We start from the raw sequence: 13,512 nt of genomic DNA on the forward strand, positions 1-13,512 counted from the left end.
AGCTCAATAAGGTTTATTGCGTTAAACCCTGCAGGTTAATTAAGTTCAGACGCAATAATAAGGTTTGAGTGGTACTACTTAAGGATTACAAAAGATTAATTAATTTAAGCTGTCAGAGCTTTAATTAATTAATGGATGTCGGATATTTTAAATACGGAGATTGAATAAGTCTAAATACAAGCCCCGACTCATCATCGGTAATAAAAGGGTAAGTTAGTATTGATTCTCTAGTGGAATGAATTAATACTTATGAATTAATCATGATCTGGGCTGATCATAAGAATTAATTCATTAGAGGCCCATCTTTATTCCTTGTATCTGATCCCTGGACTGGCCCAAAGTCTCCTGAGCCCAGTAATGAGTAAGGGACGCCTATTACAGTTATTGGAGCCCTAGGACTGTGTTTTATCTATAAATACAACTATCTGCTCTCAGAATAAGACACACAAAAATTAGGGTTTTAGAGAGAGCAGTAGGAGGCGCCGATTTCAAGGTGGTCGAATTCTCTATGGGAGTTCTCATAGTTCGTTGTCCATCCAACATTGAGAATTAAGCAGGATACAGTTCAGAAGGTCAGAACTGGAGTCATTCGATTCAACCGTTAACAACCTCTGCATCCAATTCACAAGTAAGTGATTCTAACTCCAATGTGCATCACTTAAATTCATAGGAGCATGTTAGGAATTAATCGTTGTATGGTGAATTAAGATATCTGAGAAACGATCCACGTGGGGCTACATCCTTCATCATGTACTACCTGCGCTGCCTTGACATCGTTGGAAGGCTTCAAGAACGTTTCGTCCATGAAAATTCATACCTCTTTTCATGGACTAGGGGGGAGTAGCTGATGAGGGATAAGAACCCCATCAGTGCAGACACGTGAAATGATGATTACTTATGCTTACATTCGCGAAGAATAGACTGTATTGACAGCGCAGACGCATTAGCTAGAAGACCTGAAGGCCCGCGCTAGGAGAAATGGACCTGCGCAGCAGTAATAGCCTGCGCGGTCAAAAGAGGATTACATATTCATGACTGTAATTACTAATATTAAACCTACACTGATTATGCAGGTATATGAGTTACTTTTACTGACCAAGAACTTGAGGGAATGAAGTCTGCACCAGATCTTCCATTGACCAGAACTTGAGGAGACAAAACCTTAGCAAACCAGAGCTTCAAGGAACAAAGCCTGCATAGACCAGAGTTTCAAGGAGCAATGCCCGTGCGGCTTGAGTAGTAACGCCACCACGGCGAGGACAATTGGAGAACTAAAAGAACAATTCTCATCTCAAGAATGAAGAACGTCTACGCAGACGTCCAAGACCTCCGCCAGCGCAGCCATAGCTTACAATACTTAGACCCACACAGCTGTCAGTTAGTTAGAACGATGTAGTTTGTTGGAAAGTGACCGCCGCCCTCAGCAGTGTATGCAGAGTACGTGAGGAATGTAAAAATACCTTTTTATCCCTTACCCTTGTAGTCTCTATAAATACTCCGTCTGCTCCTCTGTAATACTCTCTCTCTCGCAATTATAATAGAAGCAACCATATTTACTTTAAGTGTTCTTTGAAGGTTCCCGGAGTTCGAGTTTATATTGAGATTGCTACACCAACAGGTCGATTTTCTGCTTTGTTATGAGTGTTTAGATTTAAGTGTTGGTTTCATGCTTTACCAATTATTAATATTTGCTATTAGGTCAACTCGTTAGTTAAATATCTAACACAGTTTTATTATTTAATCATAGTCATGATTATTAATAAAACTACTTAAGTTGTTGCTATTGAATAATAATTTCTTGATTAATAAGGACCTCATAGTAAGCATGCATTCTCATTAATTAAGGATTCCCAAACGACTTACCTTGTATTCCTATAATAAAAGGTCAAGCGTGAGAGTCAGTGCTATCAGAAGAATCACTGCCTTAGTAGCACAACTCTGCAATCAGGTAGGCTTTACTTTCATATATATATATCAAGCAAAATAAATGTTTACATTCGAGCAAGTTATTATTTTCTGAAATTTTTGAATTGAAATCATTTCAACTATTGTCGTGCCATAAATGTTTTAGATTTTAGTACGATATATATCTGCCAGTTTATAATCGAATTAATGTACACAGTGATCGTGAGTCATCGAGCGGATTGGCCGGTCAGGTGTCCGTGAGAGGTGGCCACCTCTCCGGCACACAGCTTCAGATATGATAGATTACAAAAGAACTTAGTTTGATCAAACGAACTTTAGAATCACAAATGAATTTAGTATGCTTGGGTCTTTTTAAGTAAAAACCCTTGGTTATACTATTGAAATGGCATGACAATTTACAGTTATTAAGTATGTATATGATTTTCGACATATGTCTACTGAGTACTTTGTACTCAGCCCTGCATGTATTTCTAAATGTGCAGGTTGAGTAGTGATGAGTGATGATGGGGTGTCGTGCGGAGCTTTGTCATATTTACTAAATAAACTCTTGGCGATAAATGTCTTCATACATGTATCACGTTCTCATTTTCGCTGCGAACACTCACTTATGATGCAGTTTATCCTATTATGTTGGATTATCAAATCAAGTGATTGTATAAATACTTAAATCGGATACTCATGATCGATTACTCGCTATTATCTATATATGTGTGACTTGTTCTCATATTATATCTCAATCTTAGTACAATTCCTTTATTATTATTTATCACCCCCTTTCTATCCCCTCTCCTAATTTCCCTTCCCTAGTCACGGTTTCCCGGCTTACCTATCCTTAGTTAAGTTCGATCGTGACATGTGAAGTCAAGATTATTAAATGCAGATACATGAATGTAATCTGCAATTTTCTGAAAAATTTCTCCTCAACTTCTGTCTAAGAGATGTACACGGTGTACCCGGAGCAATCAAGCACCGGATTAACTTGCATAACACTACTCGAAACGCTCCAAACATAAACTCTGAATTTGAAAACTTTATTCAAAATTACTCATCAACTGACTCAATAATTCAACAAAAATAATGAAGCATTCTCAAATTAAAATGCAAGAAGAATTCAAAAGAATCAAAACAACGAAAAAAACTTGCATAGGAAGTCTAAAAATGTCTGATGAATTCAAGATAAATTGAACTGTGCGTACAATAGAGAGAGGATAGATAAGAGAGAGAGATAGTGTGTGTGTGACTGTGGAGAGAAAGAGGAGAGATAGAGAAAGCTGCTAGAGAAATAGGAGAGAGATGAGAAAGAGAGAATTAAAAGAGATAGGGGAGAAAGAGAGTATATATGATATATTTTTTTTAAATGTGTAATGTATTTAAGGGTGGTAATTCGGTTCCAGTTATTCGGTTATAACCGTAAACGAACCGAAATTCCAGTTAATCGATAACCGAAATTAGCCGATTCGGTTCGATTACCGATTATTAAGTTTTATATATATCGATTATTCGATTAAATCAGTAACCGAGTTAAATCGAATAATCGATTAATTAACTGGTTTAATAATAATTAATACATATATTTATTATATTTTAATATTTTATACTCCCTCCGTCCCGGCTTTTGGTATCCAGTTGAGAATGGCACGGGTTTTAATAAAGTGATTGATGTGTTGTGAGTGGAATAAGAGTCCCACATTTTATGTGAGAGTTAAAATAATTAAAGTGGAGTAAGGGCCCCACCTACTTTTACCAAAAATAGAAATGGATACTAAAATGTGGGACGGCCAAAAAAGGAAAGTTGGATACTAAAAGCTGGGACGGATGGAGTAATATTTTAGAGTTGTTCATTATTTTTTTATATATAAAATTACAGGTTTATACTCCCTCCGTCCATGAAAGAACTTCCTAGGAGGGAGTGGCACGGATTTTAATAAAATGTTGTATAGTGTATTGAGAGTGGAGAAAAGGTTGTAAAGTGTATTGGGAATTGTGAAAAAGTATTAATAATTTATTGTGTTGTTTTAATTAATGTTATTTGAGTGGTGGGAATTGTCTTTGGTGGGGTATTGTCCCAAAATAGAAAAAGTAGGAAGTTCTTTCGTGGACGTCCCGAAATAAAAAAATAGGAAGTTCTTTCGTGGACGGAGGGAGTATAAAATAATTTTTGTTCTAAGTAAATATAAATAATAAGTTGGTGGAGTGGATAATACCTCATTCTTTCTTCCAAAAGGGCCAAGGTTTGAATTCTATTACTACTATTAATTTGAAGTCAATTTTTTTTAAATAATCAATTTTTAAAAAATAAATTCAACTAAACCGGTTAATTCTTTTTTGCTAGTTTAAATTTATATATCTATATATAAACTAATGGGTTAATCGCACCAAATATCACCAATTTTGCCCGAATTTCATTTTTTCCACAATTTTAAAAAATTTCATATTTTTATCACAAATTGAATTAATTGTTCATTTTCCCATGATTTTTTTTTCGCCCTCAGATCGGAGTTGACGTGGCGCTGATGTAGCTCGCCGGCACACGCCACACACGTTCCACTCCGGCAACTGAAAAAGTTGCATTTTTTTATTATACCAAATATCACAAACTTTGCCCAAATTTTATTTTCCCCATAATTTTTAAAGCGAATCCAAATTTCACCAAATCTCGTTGGCCGCCATCCATCTTCGTCGCCATAATTCTTGAGGCGCAATCCAATTTCGCGATATTCATCAACCTTTCTCTCTTCCTCCTCATCCTCCTTTTTCTGCCTCTTCTAAAACTCCTTGGTCTTTTTCCGCTGCCTCGCTTGCCATTCCTACATACACACGAGAAAACTCACAAATAGAAGAGAAGCGCAAGAAATTTTGGAATGGATAGATACATCATCGTAGTATTCTTTTGGAAGGCTAGGTAAGTAGTCGTGCTCTTCTATCTTCTTGCTCCAAACCAACATAAAACATCTATCTTGAGAACCTCCAATTTTGAATCAACTTCAAACAACTTACGCTTGAAACAAGAGTGTGTTGAGAAAACAATCGGAAATCTTGAAACGGGCGAGATTGATGACAGGTGGGTCGTGGAGCGCTGGAAATTTGAAGAATCCCCTTGCGATAGAAAGACTGAAGATAGACAGAGGTGGATGGCGGCCGGCGAGATTGGGATGGAGGAGAAGCTGCCGGTTTCTTTGAGTTAGGGAATTAGGGATTTCTTTTCTAATTTTAGTGATATTAGGACTTTTTTGTGTGATTTTGTTATTATTTAATATTATTTGAGTAATTTAAAATTAATATATATTCCACGTCAATAATATGTGTAAATTCAAATCTACATCACTGCCATGTCAACTTCCCGGTCACCGGAGCTAAAAAATTGTGGGGAAAATGAACAATTAATTCAATTTGTGATAAAAAAAAATGAATTTTTTAAAAATTCTGGGGAAAATAAAATTTAGGCATAATTGGTGATATTTGGTGCAATTAACCTTAAACTAATCTATATCTATAAATGTTACTCCCTCCGTCCCAATAAAAGTAGCCACTTTTTTTTGGGCACGGAGATTAAGAAGGAGATTGTTATGTTTTAATTGAGTGTGACCCACCAAAATTAGTGAGTAATTTTTAGAAAGTGGCCTACAATTGTTGACCAAATTAGTGAGTAATTTTGGCATTTTTAGAAAGTGGCCTACAATTGTTGACCAAATTAGTGAGTAATTGTTGACTTAATTAAAGTAAACTTTTGCCATTTTAGAAAGTAGCCACTTTTAATGGGACACCCAAAAAGGAAATGTGGCCACTTTTATTGGGACGGAGGGAGTATTAAATAAAATTAAAAGGATATAACTAGAAATTATGAAAAAAATAATAATTAAAAAATAAATTAATGATAACCGCCGAATATCCCATATTCCTACAAAGCCATAACCAATCCGGTTAACCGGTTAAAAAATCGATTTGGTTTTCGATTATTTATTTTATGGTTAATCGGTTCTAGTTAATCGAAAAATCGGTTCGGTTATAACCGAATCGGATCGATTATCACCCTTAAATGTATTTATGGGTAATTTTTAAATTTTAATGTTAGAGCAGTTTAATCATTTAACACAAAAATTAGGTAATTTTTAAAGCTTTTATTTAAGTGGGTAAATTTTTAATTTATTATAAAAAAATAGGTAATTTGATAGTATATTGATTGTTTATAATTTGTTGACTCATTCTAGAAGTCATATTTCATACTTGGCCGTAGGCCGTAGATAATACGCAACGGAACTCAATTGAGACGAAGCTCTCTTACTTTTTATCAGCATACTTTCGTACTTTGAAGTTTAAACCCTAACTCAGAATCGGTAGAGAGAAATGGAACCAGAAGATTGCATTACCAGTAATTGCAGTGAGATTCCACAATGGAGTTATGAAGCCAATTGGATCATCGCTCACGGCTCTCTCGAATCTTCCGTCACCGTTGAGTCCTCTGACGAGCCGATCGCAGAACCCGACCCAGAAAATACGGCCTCTAAATTGCCACTGATTCTGAAGCCTCGTAGCCCCGATTCTGGCCATTGTGAAATTAAGAGTAAGTGTCGATTTTTTTCCGTCCTGTTTGTTTGTGTATTTTTAAGAAATTTCAAGTATGCTATCGCTGCTACCGAGTTGTTTTGATCTACAGTGCATTTAGGCTTCTTCGCCTTTTATTTTTGGATTTATAGAGTTTATGGTGATTGTAGGTTTAGTCATTATCTGTTTAGATTGTTTTTAAAATTTTGAAGTTGAGTTTCCGGGAGTAAAGATCGTGTGAAGTTGTTATGGAGTTCGATGGTATATTTCTGCTGGGATGGAGTATGCTAGATCATGAATTCATGCATTCGATAGTGCCCTCCTGATTTACATGTTCAACATTCTATAAGAATTTATTTTCTTTTCAAATCAGTCACTTAATTTTCCATTTGATTGATTGGTTTTTGTTCTTGAGTCGTATTTTCTCTAAGAAAAAGAAATTTGATATTTCAATTCAACTGGCATTTGATGTTTTACAATAGTATCGCTGTATTAGAGGTTCTGCATCGAAGGCTATTTCTTGTGCTTGCGTTGGATTGCATTCTTTCATCTTCATGCAATAAAATAAATCCAGAAGAGAATTTGGAGAAATTTAGCTTATGTTTGCTAGGAGTTAATGTTTGGGAAATCAATTAACCAGAATATTAATTTGGACATAAAGAGAGATATGTTCTCTGAAGATCCTACATTAGATCCTATATTAATTAATACTACTACAAATTAATACTTAAAAGAAACTAAGGGAGCAATACTTTAGTTTTGATCCTTAACTGTATAGTGTATACATTTAAGTTCATAGATCTTGTATAGTTCTTCATTTAAGTCTGGTTCCGTACCATCCAGACAATGTTATAGCAATGTCTTATGATGAATTGTAACATCATTTTTTGCAGTATGTTTTAAGCAAAAGTATGAGGTTGGGCAAATATATGTTCGGAGCACTGCTCGTGCATATGAGATCTATTATGCAACTTCTTCTCATAGTATCAACGAGTATCTGTCTACTGTTCGGTGTGGTGTTGCTGAACGAGGTGACAAAGTTCTCCAAACCTGTTGTGTTGAAGATGTTGCTGAGGAGCATGGGAAATCTTTATCAGGAGACGTAACTGCAGAAACTGCTTCAAGTGGAGGAAGTGCTGCCACTAGTGAGGATGATTGGGTTAAGATAAAAGTCCCTGGGACTGGGAGCAGTCCTGCTTCAGATAAGACTGGTACCAATGGATTGAACAACATACAGGTATAAGGGAAATCTCTAACTCTTTGCACCAAAGTGGTGCATTTGTACATTAAAAAATGGTACAATTACTCTACCAAACTAATGTACATTCCACCTACAATCTGTGAGTTATGCACACCTACATGTATTACCAAGATATTTCTTGTTATCTTATGAACAATAATATTTCACCAAACATGTACGTATAGTTTTCTATCATTTACATAAAGTCTGTAGTTTTAGTAGTTTTTACATTTAATTTATATAATTAATGATGATTCTAATTAAGATACATAATATATATAGGGTTATATATATATATATTGAGAATTTCCTTGTATTCACTACTTAGGGATTTGAAGTGTTTTAATAAAAAAAATAGGATGTTTGCTTCTTGTACTCTGCATTTGACCCTTGTTTGGATGAAGTTGTTTCTTCTGCTCTAGAAGTAGTACTGGATAAATTGATGTCGTTTTCTCCCCTTGCCCCCCTCTTCAATTACGTTACAGCCATGAAGGATTTTCTTACTGGTTGATGCTTGATGATTTACCATGTTAGCAACTGGGATACGTTTGAGGGGAATGATAGTGCATTCATAATTTCTTTAAGCTTTTCATTTACACATTACTATGTGGGTGGCGTGTAGTAAATTTCTACTTAGCAAATAATAGAACCCAAAAAGTTTCATGTTGTGCATTTTTGTTATTTTTATTATTTGTCTTCAGACCTATAACCTCTCGAGGTACTATGGTGGATCCTCATGTTCTAATAACTGTACTTTGTGGATGAAGTGTCAATTCTGCATGGGCAACTTATTATGGTGTATAATTTTAACTTTTATGCAGGACCTATATGAGGCTACGGCACAGATAAGTGATTCAGAGCCTTGTTTGTCACTTACAATTCGATTATTATCACTTCAGGACAAAGGACATGTATATGTGGATGAAATATATGTGTTTGTGGATCCTGTGGAGTCAACTGATTCGGGAAATGGGGCTGCGTCGGCAGGAGGCTTGGCACAAAGTTCTCTTATGGCCATGTTCATGCCAACCCTTCTGCAGTTATCAAAATCGGGTGTAAGCCGAGCTCAAGAAAAATCTGATGAAGTGCTTAAGAATAGTAAGATGGAATCCGTATCAACAATTATTGACAAAATTGATTCTCCTCAACAAGTTGTGATGCCAAAGGAACATTGTGAGGATACTACTGAGTCAGCTGAACATCAGCAACACACTTCTGCAAAGCAATGTGGTGAGGCAGCAGATGCAAATGGTTTTCAGCCAAGCCATCTTGAAACAGCTATGGAACAGCTCGTCTCTCGTCTGAGTAGAGTGGAAGATATATGTTTGAGGTTCGAAGAGAAAATGTTGGGGCCAATAGAGAGGATAGAGGCAAGGCTTCAACAAGTTGAGAATCAACTTGAAAAACTTGCCAAGAGTTCTCATGATTTTGGTTTGCCACATTGCACAAGAATCTCTGCCCCTACATTTTCATGCAGTGAATCAAACGCAAGCTCTTTCTACAATGATGAAGTTGAAAAGAAGGATTTTGCAAGTGATAACATGCCTAACTTATCACTTGAGGCAAATTTTAATCCAGGCCTTATTATAACTGCTCCTGAATTTTCATATGGTGAAGATGATGAAGATAATGATGATTGTAAACCATTGGAGGATTCTCCTTGCATGAAGCCAAAGAAAACTTTGTCGGTTGATGATGCTTTGGCAGCAGCACTTAACGGGTTTATGTCTACTGCAGTTAATCCTTCTTTACCTATACAAACACCTATAGAGACCCCTGGTGATGTAAATGAGGAAATTCAGTATCAGGGGCATGCTAAATCTTGTCAAAGTGAGACTAGAGAATTCGCTGCTGCAGAGAATGGCAGTACAGAGTCATCACAGAATGCTCATGCCTTTATAGTCGAAGCTCCTGATTTTATTGTGGAAGAAACTGGGAGTGAGGAGCAACTGAATTTTGTCCAGTCCTCGTTAGATGTGGCTTCTGTTACTGAAAATGAGAAAAGGGACCATGGTAATGAGACGGTCCCTCTTAGCAATGATTCTGCTGACTCGTGTGATTTTGGTAGAAAAGAAAGCACAGATGAGATTGGTTCACCATCTAATGGTAACTCCCCTGCTGCTTCTAAAGGATGCGTGAATGAGAGCTCCAAAGTAAATATGATAGACACTTATTTCGAAGGGAATAGTAGTAGTGGTCGTGCTGAAATTACTAATGGTTCTGCACCTAATCCAGCCAAGGACTCAATAGATACCCGCATGCACAACATTTCTGATGAAAGTAACCTAACTAGTAAGCCCGATGATCAGGATGCTGCTTTAGAAGAGGTCGTAGTCTCCGAACGTGTATCTGACCCTTCACATGTTACTTCTTTAGACTTCGAGTTTCCTATTTTAGAAGTGAAATTCACTTCTGATTTGCACATGAGTACGAAGTCTGCCCTTGAAGCTCTTTTAGATGATGAAGCAGCAGAATCAAATACTGAAGCTCCTCCCATCGATACGATAGAGATTGATGGTGTTAGCACTAATGGGAATGAAACAACGTATGTTTTGTCGACAAACTGCCTCTTGGTAGATCTTGGAATCTCTGCTGAAGATGCGGTGGTCTCATCACATTTGGAGGCTCACAGCCTATCTCCTACAAGCAGCTCGGAAATGGCCGTGAGTCTCATCTAATACTTTTTAAGAATATCGAGTCCTTATGTATATATGCTATGGATAAAATCGTTAGCCTTTCCTTTTGTTGGACTATATCAAAATTGGTGTATTATATCGAATTCCTATTCACATTGCGAAAGTATGCCGATTAACAATGAATAAAAGAGACTGTTGAGAGAATACTTTGTTCTAATTTATTGATACTTCAAATAATTGCAATTACTGTCAGGGAAAAGAGACAAATCTTTGCAACTATAACACATGAATAAAATCATCTACCCCAAGAAAATTGCAACTCTCCTTCTACAGTTGTACCTTCTAAGGTTTGGGATTGATAGTGTGGTGACGCAGTGTGATGAAATGAAATACGAGATTGAGATGAATTTAGTTGTTTTGGGAGTGAATTGAGCTTGTTAGTTTCTGCATTGAAAGATAACCCAAGAAGCAGTTTTCATCAAATTTTGCAGAACATTGTTTTTTTTTGCATGGAACTGATTCACTGCAGTTCAAATTTATGGCCACCTTTGTAGCACTTGTATCTTTTATGTTCCTGTATTACATTGCATTGCCGATTTCGGCATTTTCCCCCCATAAATATTAGAAAAACATTATTTAATGGTTGTCAATATTAATTAAGTTCCAAACTAATTATTTCATTGATAACTGGAGGTTTATAGAATTAACCCTCTAGGTTTTGATAAAGAAATTGTGTTAGTTACTACGCGACCCGATAATTCAAGAATCAAGAAGTGGTCTTGGGTGCAACAGGTTGCATCGTGCAATTGGATTGTACCCACGCCCAGATCCTGACCCGCATTTTGACCCAAGCCGTGTAAATGACATTATTCAATTATACCAATGGCACTGCCTGTAACTGACATTATTCGGTTATACAAATGTTACTATAAGATTTTAAAATGTTATAGTATCATTTATATAATCGAATAGTGTCAATTATATGCAGTGTCATTTATATAACCGAACAATGTCAATTATAAACACTGTTATTTGTATAATCGAATAGTGTCAATTATAGTCAGTGTCATTTGTATAATTGAATAATGTTATTTACACGGTTTGAGTCAGGATACAGATTCAGATTAAGATGCAGGTCAGGATTTGAGTGCGGGTGTAACCCGGTTATACCGTGCAACCGATTTCACTCAAGTTTTTGTGATAATTCAAAACGTCCCCATTCTCTATAGGTTTTCTAAACATTGTGGGGGTGTTTTAAATGAAGAGGGTGATATGTAATTAAATTCTGAATTTACAAAAACTAATATCAAAATAACTTTTAGATATTGCATCATAAATATGTACTACATTTTAGACAATGGAATCAAAATTTCACGGATGGTTGTACCCTAAAAAGAAAATTTAAAAAATGGGATAAATATTGGTTAATGACAAAACGCAATAATACATTTCATCAAAATTAGTAGTTGCACCTAAATTGATGACAACACACTTCTCCAAACATCTTTTCCAAGTTGGAGCTTTCTAATCCCAATTCCCAAGCAATCACGATTTACGAACCAAGTCACCGGAGAGCACAATCACCTTTTCTTCGATTTTGCCCCATATTTCTCCTTTATTGCCTTTTTACAACTCCTTCGCCATCAGGCCATCACCTTCAACATTCAAGGTTCTTGACAAATAAAATCACAAATTATTTTGAAATCGTAATTTTAACGTAATTTTTAAAATATGATAAATTAAATTATCACATTTTTAATTTTTATAATTCCATTATCTTAATTTTTTTTCGATCATCAGAGTACTGAATTGAAACTTACATGGCTTAGTAAAAACGTCATTTTCGTAAGGCCTAAATAACGTTGTTTAGTACAATTTCAATTAAATTTTTTTTGAAATTATAAAGGGACCATATTTTGTACTATAATTTTCAATATTAAACTATTTTATTGCAAACGATGTCATAACATAAATATTACGTGGCGAACTAATCTAAGTAAGCTCTAATTCAACAATCCGACGATAAAAAATAATTGGGGGACATAATTGCAAAAAATGAATAGGTGGTGATTTAATTCGCCACACTTCAAAAGTCACGTCAAAATTACAATTTCAAAATAGTTCGTGATTTTATTTGTCAAAACCCCTTAAAACTAGTATTAATGATGTGAAATATCCACTGAAAATGGTGAAAAACAATAATTATTCATCCAACATTATTTCTCGTAAGTTATTTTCTCAACCCATAGCAATAAGATTAAACAAAAGGACTCACAAATATTACCCCCAACCTTATATGTTTTACGTACAAACAAAGAATACGGGCTTTGTTACATTTATATATCGCTCTTTCTCTCAAACGCTAGTTTTATACGTCTCTCTCTCTCTTTCCGACGAGCTGCTTTTTCTTTTTATTTCCGACGACCCCTTCTCTGATTTTCTTTGTCACATCTGGCAACATTCTCATTTTATGCAGAATTCAGTGAAATATGAGTTTAAGAAGTTCCAAAACTACGAGAGTTACAAGATTCAAATTCAGATTTAAAAAAATGTGGAACGAAATCGTACGATTTCGTTCCATCCGTACCAATACTTGTCGTATCACCCGGAGGAATGAATGGTCAAAAGGTACCATCCATTCTTTGAGCAGTAGAGATCCTTCGGATATATGTGCGGCACGAATGGTACGAAATTTGTCATTTCATACCATTCATACCAAGTGTGCCAAATTTTGCAGAAGTTGTTAAACTTTGTTGCCTCTCGAGGAATAAGTCATTTTTTTATGTTATTCTGTCAAATTCACATGTCGACCATATACCGACGGATAACTTTGCGAGATTTCGTTTTATTTTGTATTTTTCTATAATATTTGTACTTATATTTGTAGTTGTATTTGTTGTAGAACGAAGAATATTAATAAAATGTTGTTTCGAATTTGTGTTATTATTCGAATTAGTGTTATTCCGTGTTATTTCGATTTTCTGTCGCGTAAGCACATAGGACGATATTCCATTTACATCACTCGTTCCAAGGTCTATTCTTGACAAGTGTTGGAACAGTGGGCTAGCGGTCAACAAGGCAATCGATGCTATCGAGGTAAGCGACACTACGTGGGCATGCGGCGGGGCATTCGTGTAGTGGGCAAGCGGCGGGGTGTCCGGCGGCCGT

General features: G+C 35.8%; 1 protein-coding gene and 2 long non-coding RNA genes across 3 annotated transcripts; 2 read left to right on the top strand and 1 right to left on the bottom strand.

Moving 5' to 3' along the window:
- Nucleotides 1-4,482: 4,482 nt before the first annotated feature.
- Nucleotides 4,483-5,144, bottom strand: LOC131010722 (uncharacterized). Its single transcript, XR_009096643.1, has 2 exons — nt 4,924-5,144; nt 4,483-4,733 (listed from the first exon to the last, which is right to left on the bottom strand). It is a non-coding gene; the product is annotated as an uncharacterized LOC131010722 (long non-coding RNA).
- On the top strand, nt 4,558-5,222 carry LOC131010721 (uncharacterized). The gene is made up of 2 exons (XR_009096642.1): nt 4,558-4,828; nt 4,988-5,222. It is a non-coding gene; the product is annotated as an uncharacterized LOC131010721 (long non-coding RNA).
- A 911-nt stretch (nt 5,223-6,133) lies between these two features.
- LOC131010677 (uncharacterized) lies at nt 6,134-10,548 on the top strand. The gene is made up of 3 exons (XM_057938335.1): nt 6,134-6,487; nt 7,362-7,705; nt 8,530-10,548. Exons 1-3 carry the CDS (start codon nt 6,271-6,273, stop codon nt 10,384-10,386), a joined length of 2,418 nt encoding a protein of 805 aa, XP_057794318.1. The 5' UTR covers nt 6,134-6,270; the 3' UTR covers nt 10,387-10,548.
- The last annotated feature ends 2,964 nt before the right edge of the window (nt 10,549-13,512 follow it).

The sequence above is a fragment of the Salvia miltiorrhiza genome, chromosome 2 (assembly GCF_028751815.1).
Source record: "Salvia miltiorrhiza cultivar Shanhuang (shh) chromosome 2, IMPLAD_Smil_shh, whole genome shotgun sequence".
Classification (NCBI taxonomy): Eukaryota; Viridiplantae; Streptophyta; class Magnoliopsida; order Lamiales; family Lamiaceae; genus Salvia; species Salvia miltiorrhiza.

What these genes read in the sequence shown, in the direction of transcription:
- LOC131010677 (XM_057938335.1), top strand. Translation starts at nt 6,271, where the DNA reads ATGGAACCAGAAGATTGCATTACCAGTAATTGCAGTGAGATTCCACAA. An exon ending in TGGCCATTGTGAAATTAAGA is followed by an intron (nt 6,488 to 7,361) that starts GTAAGTGTCGAT and finishes CATTTTTTGCAG; the next exon opens with TATGTTTTAAGCAAAAGTAT. An exon ending in ATGGATTGAACAACATACAG is followed by an intron (nt 7,706 to 8,529) that starts GTATAAGGGAAA and finishes ACTTTTATGCAG; the next exon opens with GACCTATATGAGGCTACGGC.